The 27,153-nt window shown below is 43.3% G+C and overlaps 2 protein-coding genes and 1 pseudogene across 4 annotated transcripts; 1 reads left to right on the top strand and 2 right to left on the bottom strand.

Annotated features, from left to right (window-relative positions):
- Positions 1 to 37: 37 nt before the first annotated feature.
- Positions 38 to 18,402, bottom strand: ngly1 (N-glycanase 1). 2 transcript variants are annotated; one of them, XM_083645631.1, is made up of 12 exons: positions 18,242 to 18,402; positions 12,714 to 12,828; positions 11,902 to 12,117; positions 10,186 to 10,348; positions 9,816 to 10,035; positions 9,408 to 9,529; positions 7,977 to 8,122; positions 5,913 to 6,023; positions 4,663 to 4,848; positions 3,978 to 4,154; positions 2,031 to 2,208; positions 38 to 1,369 (listed from the first exon to the last, which is right to left on the bottom strand). In XM_083645631.1, the coding sequence occupies exons 1-12, from the start codon at positions 18,346 to 18,348 to the stop codon at positions 1,140 to 1,142; spliced, it is 1,971 nt and encodes a 656-aa protein (XP_083501757.1). In that variant the 5' UTR covers positions 18,349 to 18,402; the 3' UTR covers positions 38 to 1,139. The 2 variants fall into 2 exon arrangements, with proteins under 2 accessions (XP_083501757.1, XP_083501758.1); XM_083645632.1 differs by having other exon boundaries at positions 1,248 to 1,369; positions 2,013 to 2,208.
- Positions 14,977 to 15,927, bottom strand: LOC310785697 (aquaporin-3 pseudogene; annotated as a pseudogene). The gene has a single exon. The product of its transcript is annotated as an aquaporin-3 pseudogene (transcript).
- Positions 18,403 to 18,751: 349 nt separating the features above from the next.
- On the top strand, positions 18,752 to 20,792 carry oxsm (3-oxoacyl-ACP synthase, mitochondrial). The gene is made up of 2 exons (XM_083646753.1): positions 18,752 to 19,865; positions 20,043 to 20,792. Exons 1-2 carry the CDS (start codon positions 18,871 to 18,873, stop codon positions 20,443 to 20,445), a joined length of 1,398 nt encoding a protein of 465 aa, XP_083502879.1. The 5' UTR covers positions 18,752 to 18,870; the 3' UTR covers positions 20,446 to 20,792.
- The last annotated feature ends 6,361 nt before the right edge of the window (positions 20,793 to 27,153 follow it).

Consider the following 27,153-nt stretch of genomic DNA (forward strand, 5'->3'; position numbering starts at 1 on the left):
GAAAAATATCTTTATTATACACCATATCTTTATTAACATTCAACTTTCCATCACACCAACATTACTTTCATCCATTTATAATTAAACACATGGATGTCAACTGGGTATGGCGAGGTGTGACAGACAACCGCTATACAGTCCTGTAATAAGCATTACTTTTCCTCATTGTATTATTAACAAGAGGGCAGCTCCAATCTGAACTGGCCTGGGTATCAGCCCTGGTTCCCTGTGTGGAAAATGAAACTTCTTCATGTTTCACAAATATGGACACTTTCACAAGAACTCTATGGCCCAATCCAAATGTCCACCTCTGGACTTGTGGACTGAGCCCTCGAGGACTTCAGTCGTACATGCCGCGATGTGTTCAATGTCATCACGTCAAGTCTGCGAGGGCGAGCGACTACAAGGTTATAAATAATAAGACCGGCCTAAAGACTACAATGATAAAATACATTTACCTCTATGGCCTGTACTTCTACATATTTCTGTCAATGGTGTGGTTGAATATTATTTCTGGCTACAGGTACAGGACTCAAATAACTTTTTAATAAATTAATTGTTTTGCACACTCGTAAGTTATTTTTGTTTTGTTTTTTATTTGGCAAATGGAAAAACTACATCATGTCCATATTACAATGAATTGTGGATCAATAAATTAGTGAGGTGTGGTGAAGTCTGCACCATGGATGCATTAAAGAACGTCTGCACCCCGAGCAGACTCTGGTAGTCTGCAGCAAGTCCACTTGAGGCCCCTTGTGGACTGGATGGATTGTGGATATGGATAGCCTTCATAACTCACAGACTTCCTGGGAACAGTCCCACAAAATCTGCGAGCCTACAAGTGCACTGAAGTCCGGACATTTGGATTTGGCATCTAGCTTTATGGAGGTTACACTCTTTACAGATATCATTCATATTGCATGTCTCATACCTTGCGCTTTCAGATCATTTGGCCCCTAGTCAAATCGAAGTTTTGGAAAATGTATGAGAACACAGACATCTCGGGTACAAAATACAGATCTGCATTCACCTACCATTAGGCCATGCATCATTTACCACTGGGAATTACAATTGTAGAATAATTGAAACAAACTTAATTATTGCACAGTTCTTTATAATAGATCAAACGCAGAGCCAAATTAGCCCTGACCTTCAGAGTGCTCGACGGTCAAAGATAATCCCTCTGCCTCCTCTTGATGAGCATCTTCTAGGACCACAAGGATTTCAAATGAGTATTCCTCCGTCTCCTTCAAACTCTGCCTGAACAGCTGAGAGTGTTGCCATGACGACTCCCCTTCCCCGCCGCCAAGCTCTGCCTCGATGACGAACTCCGAAGAGCCAGAAAGCTTCGGGAACCACCTCCCATCACCTAACATACAAATAAGGGTTGTCAATAAATAATAATATTAATAACAATAATAATAATAATAAAAAAGTCAGCAGGACATAGTGCATGGAAGGATCCTGCTATTCACCCAAGATCCCCTTACCCCTAAACAGGCACCCCAACCGACCAGAGGCGGCACTAGCTCAGCGACAGCGATTGTGCCTGTATGGACGCCTGACCAACACAGGGGTTTGAACCTGCGACGTGGGACCCTCGTGTTGGTAGGGCAGGGAATATACTGCTGCACTACCCGGGAACCCAATATTTTTTTAATTATGAATTTGTCATTTATAAGAATGAGTCAGCAATCAAGCAATATTCTATTAATCACTTTTTTGTCTCTGTTCTTCTACTGCATTTTGCATCATTCATATATATTTTACACATATTGGAACTATATCAGTTGTGTTTAATACACCCCCATTTGCTATACCGGTATTCTTATTAATATTATATTTTTCTTTCTGTATTATATATTCTTTTCCTACTATTTTCCCACATGGATCATTAAAGTTGAATCTAATCTCAGAAAAAATAAAGTATGTAATTCCATAGCTTCTCCTGAAAGTTGAAAATTGTTATAGCATTGTTTTTACACAGTTGTATTTTGATGACAGTTTCTCACACTATTAGGTAATCGTACCTCCAGAGAACTCTTCCGTTTTCTGGCCCGACCGCATGCGCCAGCAGACTGTCCCAGAGTGAAAGGTCTGGGTCTTGGACTTGACAGATACGGTCGTAATCTTCATTCCCGCTGGAGCAAAGTCAAACTTCCAGCTGATTCTTCCTGAAGCGGAGCCTTCTGTCCGAGCTATGTACACCTGAACACATCAACAAATTTTTGCTTTAGTTTTGGGATTACAGCTGTATCTTTATCTACTACTTTAACTACTACTAACGACAAATGTTTACTATAAAGAGAATATTAATATATTCCATTATAATTAGGGATGGGACAATATATCGAAATCCAATATATCGCAATACATAAATGTGATGATGCGCATCGTGGGGCATAAAAATGAATAGCTCAATAGCTGATAACATCTCAATTTTATTCTGCTGGAGTAATCACAAATGAGATGCTTGACCATCAAGTTCTCCATCCAAATTATATTATTGTCACTTTGTTAATGACAACTTTAAATTGTGGTTTACATTCTAGCATGCAAATGTTAAGAAGATGTGTGGCTTACAACTCTAAGCCCTACAAAATAACCCTACAGCTGGAGGCAGAACTCGCCATCTTCAGCTGCTCGGATTCCTCACTGAACCTCCCTATAGCTGTGCAACAATCTCTGACACCGGGGACAGCTGTTGCCAAAAAGCTCATTTTGAAGGAATGGAGGTCCTCCTCTTCACCTTCTTTTCAGGTGTGGCTGATGGACATGATCTCGGTTATACAGATGGGGAGACTCGGGTCCCTGATAACCAACTCACTTAAAAGGTTCTCTACTATCTGGGACCCGTTTCTGGCCTACTTTGACAAGGTCAAGAATGATAAGTGACTGAGGCTAGGGGTGACGGATGGCTCGCCTGGCTGGTATCTCATGGACCCCTTACATGGGATCCCATCCTATACACGTCTCTTGTAAACTCATGGGCACTTTGTGCGGCTGGTAGCACATGTTTGTTTGTTTTATTTTTTTATTTTCATTTCCTGTGTCTGAGCCTGTTTGTCTTGTATAATTTGTTCTATATTGTTTTATAAAAAAATAAAAATAAAAAAAATATATAAAAAAAAAGATGTGTGGCTCAGAAATAAACATAATTCTGTTATACTTTGTTGTCATTGAATTGTATGTTTGGTTGTATTGTGTTGAATCGTGAATCCCATATTGCACATCAAATCATATCTTGCAGTAAGCATATTGTCCCATGCCTAATGATAAGAAATCAAATTTCACTCCATTTGTATATTAATAAATACAATTTGGGGTCACATTTAAAGTTTTAGCTGTTTCAAAAATCGGACTCCAGGAAGTCAGACATTTGGACACATCTGGAACTCTCTCCCCCTTGGTATTGAGTGGCAGTCGGTTGCGTCACAAAGGACCAGTAGCAGGTGGGGCACTGAGGTGACACCGGGCTATAAAGTGCAAGAGCTCTGCGAGCCACTTCCCTCTCATCACATCCTGTTGATGGCAGCTGATGCCTGCACTGCATGATGCATCATATCAGATTGAGGCAAACGGCACGCTTTTTCTTAATATTGCTAGCATGTTTGTTTCAGAGCCTTATAGGGAAGACTGGCTGAATGCATTATAAAACAGTATTAAAACATAAATAAAAACCCAATTTAAACTAATGGCACAATTGAGGGGTTGTTACTCTTTTCATTTGATATCAACTTTGTATCGTAAATTATATTGTGTTGTTTTAATCAAGTTTCCCTTTTTATATTTTCATAGTCATAGCAGTCCAATGAAAATAGTGCAATTCCAATCCATGTTATTTTACATATTTTTTTCCACCAAAATAATTCTAACAAGAAGACGAGCAGACAGGGGCCAAAACACAACCTCCTTCCAGCTTTGCTGACCGAAGTTATCGTGTGAAAATGGAATATTATGGGATGTAGTAAACAAACCATCTGCCAGTCGTCCTCCACCTTCCTGAAGACGGAGTCCTTCCTCCACACACACTGGTCCCAGCCCTGAACCACCTCGTAGCTGCGGAAGTACTGGTCTGTGCTGGCTCTGTACTGCACCTGGATTAACCGCATATCCTTCTCTTCCTCAGTAGGAATGAACACATAACCTGCAACCTTGAGACACATTACAAAACATTATACATGGTCCTTCAGTAGAGTCAAAATCAGATCTGGTACATATTTATTTTTGAATTGATCAACACTACACTGGTTGGGAAGAAATTGATTGATTCTGATGCAACATTTTGATCGAATTCCATGCATGAAGGTGTCCCAATGCCGTTTCAGAGGCTTTTCCACCCTGACTAGAATATCATTATGGGGGAAAAGACTGAATACTTTGATTTTTTTGTTTTGTTTTTATAATATCAAATATCAAAATAACAGTATTGGCACCGATATATGGTCATTTGGTCAATGGTAAAATCCTAGTGCTGATCCACAGCAGAGCAAAACATAACATAAATGGAATTCAATGCTTTTTGTGTCATTTCTATATTGGTGGTAAAAGAAGGGTAGCGCGTAGCAACAGCTAAAGAAAGGATCCAATGCAGTATAGTAGTTTAGCCATGCTACAGAGAGACGTAAGCTCCACTGTAGCTCCATAGGTGGTATTCTGTACCTGTGGGGACGTCCCTGCGTCAGCGCCCCCCGTCTCCCCCCTCGCTCTTCTCCACGCCAGGGATCCAGAGTTGCGTCCGCCCAGCTCGCCCGCTTTTGGCTTCTTGGGGGAAATGAACTCCACCAGCTCGACGAGCAGTCTCTCCGTCAGCTCCTTCTTCCTGTCGGGACCCAGCGCCTGCTGCCTCTGCAGCACGCCAAGAGTCAGAGGAGGGAGCATGTTTCCGTCATCCTCACCACGTCACACACTGCTCTTATTTTGCAATCACTGGAATTACTTGACTTTACTCTGATTACTTTGGACACCTTGCAAGCTTGAACACCCAACGTGCAGTAACCTGTATCACCCCTGTGTATATAACCCCCCCCCCCGTGCAATACCTGACCTGATTGTCTATACATTTAGCTTATTTATACATGTAAATAACTGTGCAATACCTTACCTGATTGTCTCTACATTTAGCTTATTTATACACATAAATAACTGCGCAATACCTTACCTGATTGTCTATACATTTAGCTTATTCATACACATAAATAACTGTGCAATACCTGACCTGATTGTCTATACATTTAGCTTATTTATACACATAAATAACTGTGCAATACCTGACCTGATTGTATATACATTTAGCTTATTTATACACATAAATAACTGTGCAATACCTGACCTGATTGTCTATACATTTAGCTTATTTATACACATAAATAACTGTGCAATACCTTACCTGATTGTCTCTACATTTAGCTTATTTATACACGTAAATAACTGTGCAATACCTGACCTGATTGTCTCTACATTTAGCTTATTTATACACGTAAATAACTGTGCAATACCTGACCTGATTGCTTATACATGATGCTTATTTAAACATGTAAATAACTGTATTCATGTAATGTATTAATACTGCCTATATCAATAACTGCATATAACTGCATATATCCATATAAAGTGTACATACTGTATATTCCCTTCATACACACACCTTCAATATAGACGCTCTTTCATACACTTATTATTATTGCATTGTATATAGTAGTTAATGCTCATGTTTAATTATCCTTTGTGATTCTTGTTTGTTTTAGCCTGAGCCTACTTTTTCTTTCCTTTTCTTTTTGTACATTGAGTACATTGAGAGAACCGGAGTCAATTTCCTTGTATGTGTACATACTTGTATGTGTACATACTTGGCCAATAAAGCTGATTCTGATTATTTGCATGGGGGATGTAAAGAAAAGGCAAAGACGCACCGCGGCATTGAGCCTGTTGATGGTGTGCAGCAGCCAGGGCTCTTGGACCGTGGTGCGTCTCGTCAGGACGTCTGGATGTTTGCAGGAATACCTCCAGGTCACATCCACCACCTGCGGCGTGGAGACACAAGCTGGCTTTGAGCTGTAGTGCATCGACTATCTGTCTGAGCCCGCAGGAAAACCCATGCTTAAAACAGACTGAAGGCTTCGATGTGTTTCTTTAGAACTGCGCATGATAACAGAACTAAGTAGGACGGCCGGATTGACTTTGCCTATTATAGTTCCCCAGAACTGGTCGATATGGGGAGGTACTCGATTATTGGAGGCTGTCCATCAACATAGGGGTGCAGAGAGAAAAACAAAACAAGAAATAGCCCAGGTCCAGTAGATGGTGGTAATCTGACTATTGATGGTTGCTGACTGCCGTTAAACTACCGTAAACAGAAGAAGCTGCTAGTTTTATTTTTATTATTATTTTTTATATCTTTTATCTTGCTGCCCTCAGCCTCTGGTGAGATAAGTCACTCTCCTTGCATAGCCTTAAAAGAGACAGCTGTTTTCAGTTGTTTTTGGGATAAAATAAAGGCTCCTCTTCCTGCTAGGCCGGCTGCTGAGCTGCAGCATTTCCTTGGTGGCAGACAGTGTAGGAACCCACAAATATATATTTTGAGGGCAACTTTTGCCCCCATTGTCTAAAAAATTGGGGAATTTACAACATTTTGGGGGCACTTAAAAAACTAGTAATTACTGCATACATTTTCTAAAGTGTAGTGTGAATAACAGCAGTTTGTGTGAGGGTGTTGTTCTTTGTCGTCTTCTGGCAACCAGCTTGCCGGTGCGGAGTGTGTGAATAAATTAATTGAATGAGAAGAAAATGATTGAAATCTTGGGGGCAATTTTTGCCCCTGGATCATGTTTTTTTTGGGGCATTCTGAGATTTCATGGGGCATTTCCTGCCCCTGGCTAAATTCCTACACTGGCGGCAGCGCGGACAAAGCTTCCGTGGCGCATACTGTACTCCCGCTGTACTGAACCGTGCACAGGCATTCAGAATAACTATACACATAGAATTAGACAATCTTCTCACTGATGGTGTCATTTGCTGATGTAGTTCATATCGAGGCGTCCATATTTCATAACAAGTTACAAGTTCGATGGAGGGGCATTCATTGTACATGTATAACGTTAGGGCTGCTGTGACTATTACACAGCTTCACTTTTACAGCTTGTGACAGCTTGTGAATGCTCGTGACATGAGGGATCTAGCGGAGATCTCGCTGCGTCTTAATACCCCACTAGTCTAGCGCTCGCTGGGACCCGGGGCTTACTAACAACTGTCTTTTTGTGAATACATATCTATTAGGGGTGTCACGATACACTCAGTTCACGATACGATACACGATATTGCGTTCACGATAACGATACGATATTTTAACAACATTTTTTTGCGATCGATTTGTAAGTTGAGGGGGCATCCTCCACGAGTAATTTCACCATTTTCATCCTCCGTGTCTGTAACGTCCCTCGTCTGTTCAAACAAAGCAATGAAAAGGAGAGTGAGCGTGCAATCAGATGCAGATCAGTGCCACCATGTTCAGCTTCTTTTTCTCGGGATATGAGATTTCATCTCAACGACACATATTGTCACTCTTTGATATCGCGATATATTGTGGGACGATATATTGTGACATCCCTAATATCTATTGCTGACTCGATATTGATTGTCCCTCATGATCAAACTGGCAGATACATGTGACACCAGGCACTACTGAGGGTTTTTGATCAAATCTTGGGGAAGTCTCACAACTGTCTTCTTGCATTTTTCAAAATTATTACAGTAACTGGTCCAAGGGGGCGCTAAATTACAGGTACAAATTAAAAATATTAACCAATCATATATCTCACACCGGCCCTAAATGCCAAAGAGGAAAAGCAATGCGTCAATGTGAATGGCCCTACAAAAAAAAAAATCTTAAACCCACTGCACAAGTCTTTGGTGAAATCTGTGCTTATCTACATTGACAGTAGGCAGCAACACAGGATAGCATTGTGCCTTTCCCTCACCTGGTCCTTGGAGAAAGCCAGGACATAGGCCAGTTTCTTCCCCCAGCCAACCTCGTACAGCAGAGGCTTATCACAGGCATTCTCACAGGAGTCACAGTGGAGCCAGCGGCGCTGGGAGACGGAGTAAACCTCCGTCCACACGTGGTCTGGAACAGCACAGAGAGGAGGCGGGGCTTTCAAAGTCTGAAACTGTGGGCCTCCCCCCCCCAGACAAAGATTGGAAAAAGGAGCCTGCCTCGCTCAATTCCTCATTGCCTATGGGATCATGATTATGCTGTTGGACCCCATAAGGCACTCAACAATTGAGCCAAGATAGCCTGATATTGCTGTTTGACATGCTTCAGAACGACAGCAAATGCATAAAAAGGTCTGTCTGAAGGCATTTATTTAATCTGGGAAAGTGGGAAACACTGTCAAATTCCCCGAAACTAATGTATCTTGAACTATCTCTTGAACCAAATCACACACATTTAGGCTATTCTATGAGATCCGATTTTTTCACTTGCATTCACTGAACCTCCTGTCAAACTGCTTGGAGCCCCGCCTCCCACTTTGAAAACCTCTGCACTACCTGATACTGTGTTACAGTTACACTGACTGAATATGATCCATATGGGTGTTTGAAGGCCAATGCCGATATGTTTGCATTGAATTGGTCAATATCTTCAAAATGTCACCATTTTCATGCCAACATTTAAAATAAAATAAAATGTTTTATGCTTGTCAGGGTGGAAAAGCCTCTAAAACACTGCATGAAAACCATCATAAAACTCCATTGAAACCCAGCCCGCCACACCACACTGGAAAGATTTCTCTGGTCAGACATCTGACATGACAATCATAATAATCATATTGACTAGCTGTGATCAGGGAGGAACCTTCGTCATATCAGAGGTGGATGACATTGGGTTAATATTAATTAATATTTTTAATTATTTTGAATAAAACGCCAATATCAGTCCAATGTAGCAGCAAATAATATAATGTATAGCTCTAACTAGAGTTGGGTCAATTACCATAAACACTGCAGGAAAAAAAGTCACGGCAAAATGTGCTACACTCTCTTCTTCTTGTGCTTATTTAGTGTTTAGGTATATTGGCATTTGGCAAACCCGTTTAGAAGTAAAGTAACTGGACTGTTATGATCCACTCAGGAGAAGCTGCTGCAACACCGGGGTGGTAAAATTCAGGATTTCTGTTTATTTGTTTGTAAAATTCAGTATATCGGTCCAGTTCGGTGTTAGGCGTAATAAAATCTTCAAAATCTTAAGGCCTCTAGGTCTAGCCCGAGATACTTTTAAGAACCACATGCTCTGAATTTGTCCAAATGAGATTTTGGTAATAAGATACTGCTTTTCCTACTTATTCAGCACAGGCAAGCAAATGAGCAATCTAAGACCCACATCTGTCCTCTGTGTCCGTACTCCGTACCTGTGCTGTCCCAGATGTACCTGGCGTCAAGGCCAAGGGCTCTGCAGCACAGGGTGAAACAGTTGGCCCACTCCCCACAGCGCCCCCTCCTGGTTTCCAGCAGTTTCTCTGGATTGTTGTACCTGAAGAGAGAAGGCAAACAACATGAACACAAATTAGCACTCCTCATATCCATTGTTGAGAGAGAGAGCAATCTCTTTCCCTCTTTGTACCACTCTTAAAATGTTTGTCACTGAATAAAAGTTAAATGACAACAAAGTATGCACAGACTTATAATCATTTCTGAGCCAAAGATAATGTAATCTAATATTGTGATCAACTTTTCTGTATTTATGTATTGTCATATTTTCATATTGTGACACACATATTTCGATATATCATCCCGCACGCGTGCGCGCACACACACACCTTGGGAATCTGGTGGAGAGCTTGCAGGTCTGACAGTAGTGGTTCTCCACTCGCTGGGCTCCCCAGCGGAGGTCGTCGTTGGCGGGGCTCACAGAGCCAGCGTTCTGGGTCTTGCCTCCACAGCGGCTGCAGGGCAGCTTGTCCACCCAGGAGAAGAAGTCCTGTTTGAACCAGCGGAGCAGCTCCAGCGCCAGGAAGTCTTCCATTCCAAGTTTGCTTTCTACAAACAGCAAAAATAAATCATTCCACCACCTCAGCTGATGAATACCCCGGACATAAGAGAGAGACACTGCTCCAAAGAGGAAAGCAACGAATGCAATGAAGACATTCGACTCGACTCTTATGAATGCATGGTGGAACGTGGCTGTACCTGGGTCAGCCTCTTTGGCCTGCTGTAGCTGGTGCTGGGCAGCAGTGGACAGGTCCTGGTGAGGGATGTGGAGCCTGGCTTTCTGCTGCAGCGCGGGGTTTTCGTACAGCATCACGTGCTGGAAGTTGGACTGGAGCGTCACAAAGAAGCTCATGCTGTGTTCCTGACAGACACAAGGGCAATTCATCCAAACTTTAACCAAAGACAGCCAAGAGAAATAAAAAGAAATGGCAGTGCAACAATACACTACATCTGCATTTAAAATGGCAGATAGATATACAGATATTATGCAGTGATGTTAGTAGGAAGAAGGATAAGTTCACCCAAAAGTGAAAATTCAGTCATACTCACCCCCATGCCGATGGAAGGACCAGTGGTGTTTTTTTAGCCAACAAAACACTCTTGGAGTTTTCCAGGGAAACAGAGTTACTTACAGCATTCTCCTAAACGATCTCACTACTAAAATAAGGCAGAGAGGTGCCTTTTACCACCAGGTTTACACCAGGCACTGATGACATCACAATTGCTCGAGCGACATCACTGGTGAATCAATTGCTCGAGCGACATCACTGACGACATTGCAACTGCTCGAGTGACAGCTTCGTTCACAGCAACATCTCATCACCTCAACCAGTTTCTCCACCCTAGAAATTGAGTGCGCGAAGAAGCGTGTGCGAAGTTTCTAGCGTGAATGTTGACCAATGTCATTTCCACTACAGTGAAGATTTCGGCTAAAAACAGGGTGGAGATTACATCGTTTGAAGACTTCGATTATGCCAGCCTGCTATGGAGCCATTTTATGACTTTTCCCCTCCCTTGTTATTGTTTTGAAAGTTGGTCACCATTCACTTAAATTGTTTAAGGAGAATGTTGCAACGGTGTTTTGCTGTGAAACTACAGGACTGTTTTGTGGACAAAAAAACATCACGCATCCTTCCATTGGCACGGGGGTGAGTAGATAATGACTGAATTTTCATTTTTGGGTGAACATGTCCTTTAAACTATGACCTCCCTGTAGGGTGAATAATAAAATAATGGTTAGTCTCTCCCATCCAAATCGATGACAAGCAAATGCAATATTAACCCGATTAAGACAATATACTCTGAATAAGTAAATAAATAGTAAACAGTACTGATGAACTTAACCTGAATAAGGTCATAGCAATAGTCGAATTAAGAGATGGACTATTCCAATCTTAATCGCATTATTGCAGTGCATTGTAGACATGAAACACCTTAATCGCACTATGTGACCTATCGGAGTATACGCAGCATTTTGCACCATGTACGGCTCGTCAAACTGCTTGACGACGCATGCGCTAGCTTCCCGCGAGTGTTGCGCTGCTTGCTACCTCCGCGGAGGTTATGTTTTCGGTGCCGTTTGTCTGTTTTTGGTCTGTGAGCAGGATTACGGTAAAACTACTGAGGCAATTTTCATGAAACTTCGTGGAATGGTGTAGCATGGGCCAAGGAAGAACCCATTAAATATAGTCGCGGATCCGATCCACGAAATTTGCATATCATAGCAGACTGGACTATATAGTCGGTCTCAAAACTATTTTAATTGCATTTTATGGTGTTTGTATCCTTTTTTTCCTGTAAAAATAAATAAACTGAAACTGAATTCTATAAGAAATTCATGCAAACACAGTCATCAAAATGTTCAGAATAAGTCAATGCAGTCCATGTAAATGTAGTCAGTGATAACATCTTTACCAAGGATGAGGCTGGTGCTGGAGCTGTTGTGGCTGGCTGGCTGGAGGTAGCAGGGTGCTCCTGTGCTGAAGCTGAGGCAGTGGCGGTGGCTATTTGAGGAGGCTGGACGGGCTGCCCTCCACGGAGCCTCTGGTCCCGCTCTGCTGCAATGGATTCCCTGACGAGCTTCAGCTGTACCACGGATGCGGACTCGGGGAACACCAGGTGGGTTTCAGCCTGAGAAGAGGGGAATTGATGTTTCTGACTTTGTAAACAAACGAGACCATCCAGGGTTCAGCATAACTGGTGTCACTGGTGACATCATCACTGATGACATCACTTCTACCTCTGCAGGGAAGGATTTACGATACTCTCGATGATAATGTCATCAGTGATGTCATAAATCCTTCCCTGCAGAGGTGATCATGTCATCATCAGTGATGTCAGAAATCCTTCCCTGCAGAGAGGTAGGCCCGGTGGAACTCGGGCAACTCGAGATCTCTCTCTGGACCAGGTCACCGTTTGGTCCTGCATGCGGCAGAAGGGACACGTACTCGCGAAGTGCGCAGCATGCTAAGCGCATGTAGTTGCCATGAGTTTAGTCACACCCCAAACCCAAACCAAAACCCCCAACTCCCACCCCTCTACCGGCCTCTTCACTGAATTTTACACTGTGTGCCACCAGGTCACATTTGGCAGGAAATCGGGGACGTGGGCAGATGGATTATACCATACCATATTACCAATCTCTCAACCACAGTCTCATTTGTTCAATGGTACTTACCAAGGTATCACAATGAATGGAAAAAGCTACAGTAGCTACGTAACGTTACCTCCTCAAACCCCATCTCGAAGAGGCATTCCACTGCACCTTTGATGGGCAGCAGTTTGGTGGAGAATGTGGGGTTGCCTATGCGGATAGATCTGTACTTTTCCTCATTTGGATACCTGTTGAGAAATAACATCATATGAAGCCACGTCATGCATTCTTCAAAAGTAAAAGGAACTGATGGCAATGACTGTACTAACTAGCCCTGGTATGTGCCGTTCTGTCTCGTCTCGCACAAACCTTAAACCTTAAAGCGGAGCGGAACCACATTGTACAATCTGCTTTGCTCTTCGGCAAACGTACATACCAGGATAGAACATGACTTAAGACCGTTTATGAATCTCTCTTAAAAGCGGCATACATCTCATACACTAAGTAGCACTTACTTCATTGTTTCAAGTTTGTGAATTGGTTCCTCTGTTCCCACAACTTTTTCCACCAATATACAACGTGGGACTATGGACCAGTTTCCGTCTTGTTAGTTTTCGTAGTCACACTGTAACATTGAATTTGTGCTGCTAGGAGGTGCCATTGGCAATGAATGAGGGCTGTGTGGTAAAGCAATGCAGTTAAAAGTTATCTTACCACAGTTATCTATCTTACCTCACTCATTTCAGCTAGGGATGCACCGATCCACTTTTTTCACTTCCGATCCGATTCTGATACCTGAATTTGGATATCTGCCGATACCAATATTATGCCGATACCAATATTTTTCTTGAATATACAGTATAGGCAAAGATTTGGCCAATAATTTTTTTTTTTTTTTTTTTTTAATATACCTTGCAAAAAGCAGACAAAATTAAGAAAATTTACAAGGCAAAGAAGGATACTATTATACATGGGCAAATTACGGCCAGCGCCCCCTGTGTGCACTGGAATTGCAAAAAAAAAAAAAAAAAAAAATCCCATTCCGATCCGATCCGTGAATTAGTGCCAATATCGGCACCCGATACCGATATTGGATCGGATCGGCCCCATCCCTAATTTCAGCAAAAGCCAAGGTATGGCAAGGTACATACGTGGTGGGGAGGGATTAGCCCCCTTCGTGGAGATTTTGTGAAATCAGTTGTGCAATAGTCAATTTTGGTGAGTTGTTTCAATATGGAATTCAGTTATATGACATGTGTATAGTAAATTACTTTATCTTATTTCGCTTATTTAAATTACCCTTCAGGCTTTATGTTGCTAAATTCATAGCTTTTATTTATGATGATTGATCACTGTAAAGTTTTGATGCATTTCAGGATCACTGTTTAAAAACTTTTTATACTGTTGTACCCTGCCTAGTCAAATTTTAATAAATGAAACTTAACATATTTTTTAATTCCAGTGAATGATATAGCGTACATGTAGTTACCTTTTGATTTTATTTTTTAGTGATAAAGCACTACAGGAACTCACAGGCTGTGCACAAAAACGAATGCTGTAAATTGTACCCTCTAACCTTAATGTTTCATCAGTGATTTGTGCTGCCAATCGGGACATCATCAGTGATGTCATACAGTAAATCCCACAAGATGTGCCCATAGAGGCGGGCAGTGTTTTTTTTCTTTCAATGTGTACTACATTATAAATGGCATTTCCAATGTGTACTACATTAAATGGCATTTAATTTATATACTCCCCATGCCAAACACTGACTAGACCCTTTTACACAGCCTGTGAAAGCCGTGATCCTTGTGGGATTAATACGCCTCACCCCCTGTGTAAAAGTCACAAGGACGGAATCGACTCGAGTCTCATTTTGTTACGCCTTTCGTTCCGCCAGTGGGGGTTGTAGTATCAGCACCAAATTGACGTCTGTCTAAAAGGGTAAGCCGCAGGAAGACGGGAATCTCAGCTCATTCATAAAAAAATGACAGGACTGAGGGAAAACCACCTCCAGATTGAAGTTCTACTATCAGAAATAAGTTAACCAAAGCATATCTGCTGTCAGTCTCGCCTGTTGTGCGTTCCCTTACGAAAAACAACTAACGTTATAGTATTCAGACTGTGCTCCTACTATAGCCTATATCGCAACTCTGTGCCGGATTGCTTCCCCGCGCCGTGTAAAAGCATTTTCTGTGGCAACGCTGCGGGGCCTCGTAACGGCAAGATTGCGGGATCTCTGTGTAAAAGTGGCTTAACCTTGGGAAGTTGCTAAAGCGTAGTGTAAACAACAGCACCGTTTGTTCTTCATCATCATCATCTTCTGGCACCCAGCTTGCTGGTATCGAGTGTGTGTTAGAGATGGAAATTAAATTAATTGAATGAAAATAAAATGATCAAAACATTGGGGCAATTTTTGTCCCTGGATGATGGTTTTTAGGGGCATTGTGAGATTTCTTGTGAGCATGTTTGCCCTTGACCCTGGGTAAATTCCTACCATGGTCTGCCTGCACTCCTTCCAGCTCATAACCCAGGGGGGCCTGCAGCTGAGACGGACTCTCAGGGTGGTGCACCTCAATCAGCAGCTCGTAGAGCAGTGATCCCAGCAGCGCCCCGACACAGGTGGCCACTAATGGCACCCACCACCACGTCCCACCAACAGGTCCGTCCTCGAAAACTACAACCCCCCAGCCAGCGATGCACGAGAACAAGCGAGGCCCAAAATCCCTGGCAGGGTTGATGGCGTAGCCGCTGTTGGATCCCATAGAGACACCGATCACCATCACCGCTGCTCCAACCAGCACGGGCTGCAGCCAGGGAGGAGACATGCAGTTCTTACTGTCGCCCAGAGCCAGGATGCACACCAGAAGGGCAGCGGTGCCAATCACCTGGTCTACGAAGCCCCCCCACAGACTCAGGTAGTCAGCAGGATAGGTGGAGAAGATGGCCGCTGTGGACACCTTGGTGCCGTTCTGTTTGCGCTCATAGTACTGGATGGCATCATAGTACTGCAGGCCAACAGTGGCTGCAGCCAGAAAGGCTCCAAGGACTTGGAAGAAGACGTAGAAAGGCAGCTTTAGCCAAGGATGTCGGCCCAGAAAGCACAGGCTCAGAGAGACAGCGGGGTTCAGATGAGCTCCTGAAACGCCACGGGACACAAAGATCCCAAAGGTTGTTCCCAGAGCAAAGCCCAGGTTGATTGACAGGTATTGCCCTTTCTCACCTACCGTTACCTGGGCAACAGAGCCGCATCCAAAGAGAATCATGATGTACACTCCCAGGCATTCGGCCATGCACTCCCTGACCAGCTGGTTTTTGATGTGACACTTTCTCAGAAGCTTCTCCATCCCGGCGGGCGCTGTTAGTCACGATTTTGCAAGTGGGCGGTGTTAGTCGTAAATCGTCACATCATCAATGACATCATCAGTGATTTGTGACGCAAATCGTGACATCATCAAGTGATGTCATAAATCCCACAACATGTTGCGTTGCGCCTAGTCTGGGGCCAAAAGCGTAGCACCACGTCATCCAGCGGAAACACACCACTACTCTGCTCTGAAAACAGGACGTCATAGTAACGTAAATAAATGTGATGCGCGTTATCTAGCTATGTATCTATAAAAATAAAATGAACACCATATAAAACCATTTCTACGGGGGACAAAGTGGAAAGACCACCGGAACACACAACTGGGGGGCGGGTCTTAGGGCGGATGATCATTCTCTGTAGTAATGGGTACAGCCTGGTGGCAGAGGAAAAACATGGCGTCGAACAGTGACAGTGATGAGGGAGATGAGGAAATGGCGTCCGATGATGAAGCGGCCGGGAAATGGTGGAGATTAAAATTAAAAAGAAGCAGTCTGTGTTGAGTTCATCTAGTAATGAGGAAGCTAGGGTCAAGTCAGTGAGGAAGGAGTCCTTCCTTGTTGGAATGTTGGCTGCTGGAAAGTCTGATGGGGTGTGTAAGGAAGATATATTGGTGAAAAAGTTGGTGATTTGCGTTCCATCAGGATTACTAGGAGGAATGGTTGTTATTGTATATGTCAGAGCGTCAGAGGCAAAAGGTCCCGAAGATTGATGTGATAGTAAAAGCTGCAGGCCTTCTTCCACACCATCCCGGGCCACCAAATGCCTCAATGACATCCGCCACTGGATGAGCAACAGCTCCCTTCAGCTCAACGGGAGTAAAACTGAAGCCATCCTCATCGGTACACCTCACCAAATAAAACAGGCCGGCATCACCCACATCACCATCGATGGACACTCCATCCCCCTCTCCTCACTGGTCACCAGCCTGGGTGTCAAACTTGACCAAACACTGTCATTTGACGCCCACATCAAATCCATCTGCCCAAACCTCATTCTACCATCTCTAGAACATCTCAAAGCTCAGACCCCTCCTACCCCAAGCCGCCGCAGAAAAACTGGTCCACGCATTCGTCTCCTCCCGTATCGATTACTGCAACTCCCTGCTTGCAGGCCTCCCCACCAAATCCACCCAGAGACTGCAATATGTCCAGAACTGTGCCCCCTGGGTTCTTACCAGAACCCGGAAGTCAGAACACATCACCCCTGTCCTCCACTCACTTCACTGGCTCCCCATCAATCAACGCATCACCTTCAAACTCCTCCTACTGGTCTACAAGGCAGTAAACCACACTGGTCCCACATACCTTCAAGAACTCCTCCCCCCCAAGCCCCCCTCCCGGTCACTCAGATCCGACACCCTCAACCTACTTGTTGTCCCCCGCACCAAGCTGGCAACGATGGGTGACCGAGCCTTCTCCACCCTGGGGCCACGCCTGTGGAACCAACTCCCAGGAACTGTTCGGGCCTCTAAATCCCTCGCTGTTTTTAAAACAAGCCTTAAAACCCACCTGTTCCGCTCTGCTTTTTATTAGCTCGGAGCTTTTAGCTGTTTTTAGCTTGTTTTTATTTTATTTTATTTTTATTTATTTATTTTACTATTTTAGCTACTGTAAAGCACCTTGAGATTTGTTTTACATTTTAAAGTGTGCTATATAAATTAAAGCCATTATTATTATTATTATTATTATTATTATCACATCCACAAATTGAGTCCAATATGAAATTACATAATGTACAGTAGTAACCTCTCTTTGGAAAATGGCTCTAATAGATCTGTTGTTCTTGCCAGAACTGGTGGAACAGGTTTTGCCTATAAAAGTGCTTGCTGGAGATAAGCGGGGAAACATTTGTCTATTAACCCTTGGCTGAGCTAGTGAGCTCTAAACAACATACAAGGTATTGCACCAAATACTTTTGCATAATCCCCAGGTGTTACAGGGATATTATATTCTGCTAGAAACTCTCCATAAGTAAAGAGGAGACCATCCCTATTAAATAGCTGATCTACCAACACAATATTATTACGAATTGTGCTTGTAGATGAGACACCACAAGAAAGCCTGGCAATGAAAGGCAGCCAAGAAGAAGGAGAAGAAGGTGACGCGAGGTTAGTTGCGCCCATGGCGCATCGTCTCCAGAGTATCCACCTTACACGGGCGAGATCTCTAGTTGTAAATAAGTTACTGTTACTGTCTTTGTCTGTAATGTAACGAAACATTAAACACTGGATTGCATTGCTGCTATTATAGTTAGTAACGTGCTCAACATCTGTGTTCAGTAGGTTAACTTACCTTAAAATGTTGTCGGCGTATGTAAGTAACAGCTTGGCGACGTCCAAGAAGACTTCATTTGAATTCTCACACAATGTTGATACCCCTGGCAGTGGCGATGCAGCCATGATTTTATAACACAAACTATTTCACGTTGTTTTTATGCGGCTGAGTACGGTTAGCTAAAGCTACCTTGCTACTGGATGTGGGTCCTGCATATAGTTGACCCAATAAAGCCCGAATAATTGTCACAAATAGGTTGTAATTGTGTTTTACTGAAAATCTGGCTTCGTAAAGCATTCAGTGAGTGTCTGTTTTCTTGTCGTTGTAGCAGCTCAATATACATAGGCTACTTCTCTTAAGAAGTTAGAAAAAAGATCAGGCGTTCACAAATACTACCTAAAGACTTCTTTGGTAAAGATGACAGTAAAAGAGCTTAGCAGCATTGGTGTCCTGCTTGTATGCATATGTTCACCGTTGACGGCTATTTCTGTAGGTGTTAATTCTCCTCGCGTCAGGTTTTATGCTGAATATCTTTCAGTGTTGCCTTGTACGTTAAACGTATCCCATCGTCATTGAGAGGAGAGGACTGGCTACAGCTAGCTAAGTTACTAGCTAGCTAACTCAACTTGAGAGAGGCATCAGTCAGCATGTCCTCTTTATCATTATCATGCTGGACTAAACTCCAGCTGAGACGCCAGGACATCAGAGTGCTTCTTAAGAAGAGTGCTTGTGTTTGTCCAAACCAGGACTCTCACAGACACCACAGCTCTGGACAGCCTGGGAGGAGGGTTGTGATAACTGGCATAGGGCTTGTCTGTCCTCTGGGCACAGGCACTGCTCTGCCATGGGACCGTCTGATCAGGGGCCAGAGTGGGATTATTGCTCTGGACTCAGAAGAATACAAGACCGTTCCCTGTAAGGTTGCAGCGGTGGTGCCCAGAGGTGACGAGGAGGGTCAGTTTAAGGAGGAGAGGTTCGCCTCTCGTGGGGAAATCAGCAGCATGTCACCAGCCACAGTGATGGCCCTGGGAGCTGCTCAGCTGGCCCTGGAGGACTCGGGGTGGTACCCCAAAACCCCAGAGGAGCAGCTCACTACAGGGGTGGCTGTAGGCATGGGTATGGTGTCACTGGACGAGATTGCGCGCACCGCTACCGCCTTCCAGAACAAGGGCTACCACAAAGTCAGTCCGTTCTTCGTGCCTCGTATCCTCGTCAACATGGCTGCCGGGCACATCAGCATAAAGCACAAACTGAAGGGTCCCAACCACGCCGTGTCCACAGCCTGCACTACGGGGGCCCACGCCCTGGGTGACGCCACCAGGTTCATTGCCCACGGTGATGCGGTCGCCATGGTCGCAGGTGGGACAGAGTCCTGTGTGGGGCCCCTGTCGATAGCCGGCTTTGCCAGGGCGCGGGCCCTGGCCACTAAATGGAACGACAAGCCCGAGCTGGCATCCAGACCCTTTCACCCAGAAAGAGAGGGCTTTGTGATGGGGGAGGGAGCAGCAGTGGTGCTCCTGGAGGAGATGGAGCACGCAGTGAGGCGGGGAGCCAGGATCTATGCAGAGGTTCTGGGCTACGGAATGTCGGGGGACGCCAGCCACATCACCGCACCCACTGCTGATGGAGACGGAGCTTTCAGGTTATTCTCTCAGGTTATTCAGCATGTAGAACATCATGGGGCACTCAAACTCTCCATTGAAACTTCCGATCATAATAATCATGAATTCATGCATCATTGTGTGGAATCTGCTCAAAGTGTCAAGATCTTTCCTATCATTTTTTCCCACATTGTTGTCTCTTACCACTGTCTCTACAGGTGCATGGTGGCAGCGCTCAGAGACGCCGGCGTGCCTCCGGCAGACGTGACGTACGTCAACGCTCACGCCACCTCCACGCCTTTGGGCGATGCGGCGGAAAATGCGGCCCTCAAGAGGCTGTTCGGGCAGCACGCCCAGAGCCTGGCCGTCTCCTCCACCAAGGGAGCCACGGGGCACCTGCTGGGGGCGGCGGGAGCCCTGGAGGCGGCCTTCACTGCCCTAGCCTGCTACCACGGAGTCCTGCCCCCCACCCTCAACCTGGACCGCACCGATCCCGAGTTTGACCTGAATTATGTTCCCTGCGCAGCCCAGCCGTGGCAGACCCGGGGCCGACGGGTCGCCCTCACTAACTCGTTTGGATTTGGAGGCACCAACGCCTCGTTGTGTATTGCCAGCGTCTGATGAAACCGCTTGAAAAGACTGATATATGGCTGATACTGACTTTTTATACATCAGAACTGCTCCAGTCATTGTGGGCCACCTCTCATATGATGCATAATGCCGTTTATTTGATTACCGGTAGATATTTTTATTGTAGAATTTATCAATACTACACTGGTTATGGAAATACTTTAACCTGAATTGATTCTAATGTGATTAGTATTTTCTGGCATGAAAATTGACAAATTTGAAGATACTAAGTATCAGAGGAAAATAAATATATATTTTACACAGCACCTATACCGTTGTAAAGTTACATTGTCATAATATGTTCAAAATGACCATTTTAATGTTGGGATAACCCTTTATTACAGGCTGTCAATACAGTAATGAATGGAAATAACTAATGGCGAAAGAAAATAGAAGCTAGAATTTCTAGCATGAGAATGACTGGTAATTACTGAGTAATATACAAGTAAAAAAGGAAACTTTTATACAGAACTTATCTGATAAGTGCCACTATACCACACTTTTGGAAACTTAGAAATGAGCTGGAGCTGGAGGTGAATGATAAACTAGTTAAAAAAGAAACAAACTATCTGCACTGATTTATCTTCTGTTCATTACAGAATGCGATGACACCTGTGCAGAAACATTTAATTCGGTTTTCATTTGCCTATAATGTAGAATACTAAAGTAATACATTATATATGCTATTAATATTTTAGAAAAGACAAACCACTCCTGACTATGTACAATATTCACATAGGTTTCAAATGTACTAATTACTATGTGTATTACTCAGTAGTTACCAGTCATTGTAATGCTATAATGAGTTATTACATCTATTTTACTTGGATATGACTTAGTTGTTTCCAGTCATTACTACATAAATAATGGCCTGCAATTTAAACGTTTACTTTCGCTCAACCATCACTGCTCTAAGACGAAGTAATCAATGTGAACATTTATTAATTTTAATCATTACATTAAGCTTGTGTATATAAAGTGTGTGTGTGTGGTGTGTGTCTGTCTGTGTGTGGTACTTGACAACAGCAGGTGGCGCTGGCACACAGTGAGTCCTGCATGTTAACCTCTTGTACATTTCCATTTGCTATTTAGCTGACACTCATCCAAAGTGACTTTAATGAGTGCAACAGCAGCATAAGCTTCAACCAGTAATTACAAGCAACGATGGAGGTCAAAGGTCATAGAATACGAGATAAGGAGAGGGATAGACAGCTTTTTAGAGGAATGAATAGAGATTGCCCCATATGCTGTTACAATCACCCCTGCACGTGGGGCAAATGTATTTGACTTCTTGTTTCAATCAATATTGTGACTCTAACATTGCTTGTAAAACATTTGATGACTGTTAACAAGTAGAACACAGATACAAGTTACCAATAAAAAAGTATCCAAATAGTTCAAGAGGTTTTTGAGTAATGACATCAAAACTTCTTTCTCATGCTGTTTTCCATACAGGAGGGAATCCCTCTGGATCAAAAAACACACATAGGCCTACAACAGGGGTGTCCAAACTTTTTTGAATGGGGGCCAGATTAGATAATGTGAAAATAACGGGGGGCCAGCTACTTCTTGCATCATATGGGGTAGGTTATAAAAAATATACTGTATAAAAAATCACAAACAATAGAATTGTACTCTAAGAATTTTGTTTACCATCTGAAAACATTAGTTCTGGCTGTGTTGTTCCTACTTTTTGCTTGTCTACAAACTGTATGATAGTGCTCTCATTGTTAGGTGAAAGTAAAAAATGCTAATTGAACTTGCTTGATTAACCAATACTGTGTGGAGGGCCACATACTGTATATGAGAGACAAGCTGAGGGCCGCTTAAAATCAGTCCGCGGGCCGCAATTGGCCCCCGGGCCGGACTTTGGTACATGCCTGGCCTACAACAAGGTAGACAATCTTGAGTCGAACAGCGAAGTCCTTAGGCCGAAGCATTTCCACCGCCAAGATACCGGGCTTTCCCTTCTAACCAGAAAAAAGAGAAATAAAAAAAAGCTCCTGGACTGTCATTTGTCCTTGTCAGATTATTTCAAATTAAAAAATGAATGAATAATTGATTTATTCATTAGCTGAGTGTGACACCCAGAAGAGTTAATAAAACGTAATCTCTAAAAATGGCCTTGAGAGAAAGACATTCCCCAGTGCTGTAATTCATCATCCGGGCTTCACTTCGCATCTGCTATTAAATTCAGTCGGGACGGTGCAACTATTCATCAATTGAAATAAAGAGCGAGAGGTCTGCACTGGCCATACACACAAAACAAATGTTCCAATTTTCTAATGGAAACCCTTCAACTACAGCTGTTTGTTAACATTTTGAATTGATGCGGTGCTCATAAGGCATTGTATTGTGACATGATATGCATGATATGCTTGTATTAAACACAATCCACAAACGAGGTTCAATACTGTATTGTTCATGAAATTATATTAAACAAGTGGAATACCCATGCAGGGTGTGACCAGTGGAGGCTGCGCAGAGCGCAGCCATTGCACAGCATCACAAGTTCGGCCATTAATCTGTGCAGCAATGGCAAATTCAGCCATTAATTGGCCTTAATTACCTAATTAAAAAATCCAACTCCATTAGGTCACCCGCAGTGGTGCTCTTTACACTTCCTGAAAGAGTCATCATGCATGATCGCACAATTTTTGCTCACTCACTCACACACACTGGGACTTTGCATTCTTGTTACACTGTATACTGTAGGGTTGAATGTAATTTTCTGATGTTTGCCTGATGATTATATTGGAAGAAAAAGTGCATGCTTTTAATGGGATTATAATGCAGATCAGAATTATTATTAAATTATATAAATTGTTGTTCACAGCCTCCAAAGGTCTGCAATCTGAATGGGCCAATTTAAACACACATAGTTGAAACATTGACTGTTGGAGGCATCACTATCTGCAGGGAATAGCCTGCAAGTCTCCAAATTGCCCCATCCATGTCCCCACATAGTCATTACACGTCTCTGCATTAGGTCTAACTCTCTTCCCCCATAAAGAGCAGCACATTATTTTTGTGGGTACTTTGACTGAGGGCAACAGTTGGTAATCTGTCCTTTTCCCTCGGGGGCGGATTGTTTACCCCCGTTACTCTCATTTCAACCCAGAGATAATGCTATTTTGACCCCAATTATATCTCTCTCTTTCTCTCTCTCTCTCTCTCTGTGTGTCTCTCTCTCTCTCAGCCTGTGTTGCCTTCTCAACTAAAGCCCCACTGCAGTCAAGGGCCAAATGAGGCCAAAGCAGTAGAAAAACAAACAGGAGGAGTCTGCAGGGTGAGACGCCCTGGTTTGTCATCGAGATCAGAAAAGGCATCACTGTAACTCTCAATGGAGGTCAACTGTTGAGGTCAACTGGAGGTCAACTGTTGACACCTAGCTATACAATTATTTCTTCTTTTCCAAAGAATCTCCTAAACCAGGGGTTTTCAAAGTCTGAGACTGTGGGCCTCCCCTCAGACAAAGCTTGCAAAAGTCTGCCCCCCTTTAGTTTACTTGATTAGTTTCGCTCAATTCCTGGATGCCTATAGGATCATGATTATGTTATTAAATAACATAATCATGATCAGGGGCGGACTGGGATCACAATTCAGGCCAGGCATTAGATACCAAGCAGGCCAGGCCAATACGGGCTGATGCGCGTGCCGGCGTCCGAAGGGCGGCGGCGAAAAATTTGGGCCGTTTGAAGCCAGATTTCAGATTTGGGCCGTTTGAAGCCAGATTTCAGATTTGGGCCGTTTGAAGCCAGATTTGGGCTGTTTGAAGCCCAATTTGGGCCGTTTGAAGCCAGATTTGGGCCGTTTGAAGCCCGATTTGGGCCGTTTGAAGCCCGATTTGGGCCGTTTGAAGCCAGATTTGGGTCGTTTGAAGCCAGATTTGGGCCGTTTGAAGCCCTATTTGGGCCGTTTGAAGCCAGATTTGAGCCGTTTGAAGCCCAATTTGGGCCGTTTGAAGCCCAATTTGGGCCGTTTGAAGCCCAATTTGGGCCGAGTCCAATTTTACAATGAGATGCACCCACTTTAACCCTGAATAAAGTAATAAAACCACTAGTAAACCAGTAGGCGGCGCCTGGCCTGCTGTTCAGTTAGGGCCTGACTGCGGGCACCAAAACATTTTTTATTTTCTTTTTACTTTTTTTGCAGGCCAGGCCACGCCAGGCCACCGGGCATTTGCCGACGTGCCCGATTATGCAGTCTGCGCCTGATCATGATCAAATAACGGTTATTTGATCCCAGACTCTCTAAGATAGACTGATATAATATCAGACATACCCTTTTTATGTATTTGGTGCAGTCTGAAGTACGTCAAATATCAGTGATATTGCTATTTGACATACTTCAGTTCAGACTGCACCAAATACATATAAAGGGTATGTCTGAAGGCATTTATTTGTTTCTGACTGGGAAAGTGGGAAAAACTAATATTCACCAAAACTATTGTATCTTTGAACTATCTCTTCAACCAAATCACACACATTTAGGCTATTTTGATGACTAATGTAATAACTATATTGTTAAAACAACTTCATATCTATTGATCAATTAATTCCAGTTTAATAAAAACAGTATAATTAATCATGTTTATACAAATTTGTTTATGTAAAAAAAAGTGTTTTCTTTGTTGCTAGACAAGATGGTCATCAAAAGTAGGCACATTTAAATTAATAGACATTAAAGGTTACAATACTGTAGATTTGAAAAAATACTTTTATAAAAAATGTGTCTTTTCAGAAAAATGTTGATAAGGATGAGACATCAGTTTGTTCTTTAGTATTCTTTAGTCCATAATGATTTTCATGAGACATCAGTTTGTTCTTTAGCAGACAGAGAAGGATCATCACAGACATGTGCATAATGATTTTCATGCTCTGTCTCATTGATTGGTGCAATTTGAAATGTTACAATTGCCCCTTGTTACATTTGCCGCGGTGTTAAAAGCACATGTGAAGTTTGAGGATGAATGTTGGCAGCAGCATCGTGACTCTAGTCTTTCAACCAAGCGGATGTTGATGGTGTGCCACATGACGCACCACACCCCGCTACCTATCAATACTGCCTTTGCTTTTGATTCCTATTAATGATGAATGTTATTCCCTCTTTCTTTCTTTCTTTCTTTCTTTCTTTCTTTCTTTCTTTCTTTCTTTCTTTCTTTCTTTCTTTTTTTACATCCCTGCCCTCCAATTAGGAGAAATCCAAGCTGAATTACGATCACCATGGCAACAGAGTCAGCATGTATTCCCTTTGATATCACCCCCCTGTCCCACAGGGAGCACGGCTTATCGCCTGCTTCTAAAATTAGACCTTCTCTTTTTCTTTGTGGATGGCCTTCATTCCTATGGTATGTAGGCCTATAGGGTTAGACTGATGTATGGGGCCAATATTGGTCCTTTTAGCCTTTATTAGGCAGGGCAAAATAGCCCGGGACGTTACGGACCACCAGGAAGCCCCCAGTAGATAACCCCATTGATGTGTGTGTCACCTTGCCTTAAATAGCTGCTAGCTAGACCACCTGTCAGTGATGGTGTGTGTGTGTGTGTGTGTGTGTGTGTGTGTGTGTGTGTGTGTGTGTGTGTGTGTGTGTGTTTAATGAAGTGTCTACTAATCAATGCTGATAGATACTGTATGCTAATAAAGGAGTGAGGATAAGACAGATCATGCTTTGAATTCCTTAGTTTTAGCTATACAGTGTTCTTCTAAGCAGACCAGATGGCATCCAGCAGAAGATAGAACACTCATCCATAAGAGACTTGACTTGGACTTGTGACGAAACATTTGAGACTTGACTTGGACTTGTGACTAAATACTTGAGACTTGACTTGGACTTGTGACGAAATACTTGAGACTTGACTTGGATTTGCAAAAAATGACTTGTGAGCCTCTTCAAAACCCTGTCCTGTACAAACCCTAGTATGTGGAAGAGCCAGAGACTAAAGCAGGTGATACCTACCGCATTATGAACTCACCCTGACAGCACATGGCAGACATTGACTAGCCTGGGTAAACCCATCCCCCACGTGACCTGCTCTCAGGCTTACCCTGCTCTCAGTCACTAGGTAGTGACTGAGAGCATGTCTGAGAGCAGGTCACATGGAGGCTGGGTTTACCCAGGCTAGACATTGACATCTTGCTGAACAAGGAGGCTGCATTATTCAAAGGACATAAATGGTAACTGGTCAGCTGTTAAATTTTCACCAAAGAAAAATACTTATAAAGCTATATGAGGAATGATCAGCACTGTAGTTTATTGACTTAGCCATATAACAGGACTGTGGGGGGGTCAAGGACGGTACAAACTGCCTCACATGCCACAGTTGGGTTTCTGCAGATTGTCCTTAAAGTTGAACACAGATCCAGGGCAAGCTCCTTTGTCAGGTTCAGACTGCAGGCCCGTAAGTCTGACATCATTCTTACACCTGACTGACATGTGGCCCTGATCCAGAAATAGCTACTGTAGAATAGACAGTTCAGTCCAGTTCAGTTTTGAATGAATTGTCAATAGGAGCACAGCAGTGGTAATTGATTGATGCTCTTATTATTAACAAGCCTCTTCAACAATCAGTGTTGTTTATGATTTCTTTGCAGAGTTGAGTAGGCTAATAACCAACTGGCCATCACTGGAAAGAAACTTTTCTCCAAGTTTGCAATCTGATAATTAACTGTTTTCTCCAAAACTGTGTTCACATCCTG

This window comes from Poromitra crassiceps (assembly GCF_964638095.1).
Source record: "Poromitra crassiceps genome assembly, chromosome: 11".
Lineage (NCBI taxonomy): Eukaryota > Metazoa > Chordata > Actinopteri > Beryciformes > Melamphaidae > Poromitra > Poromitra crassiceps.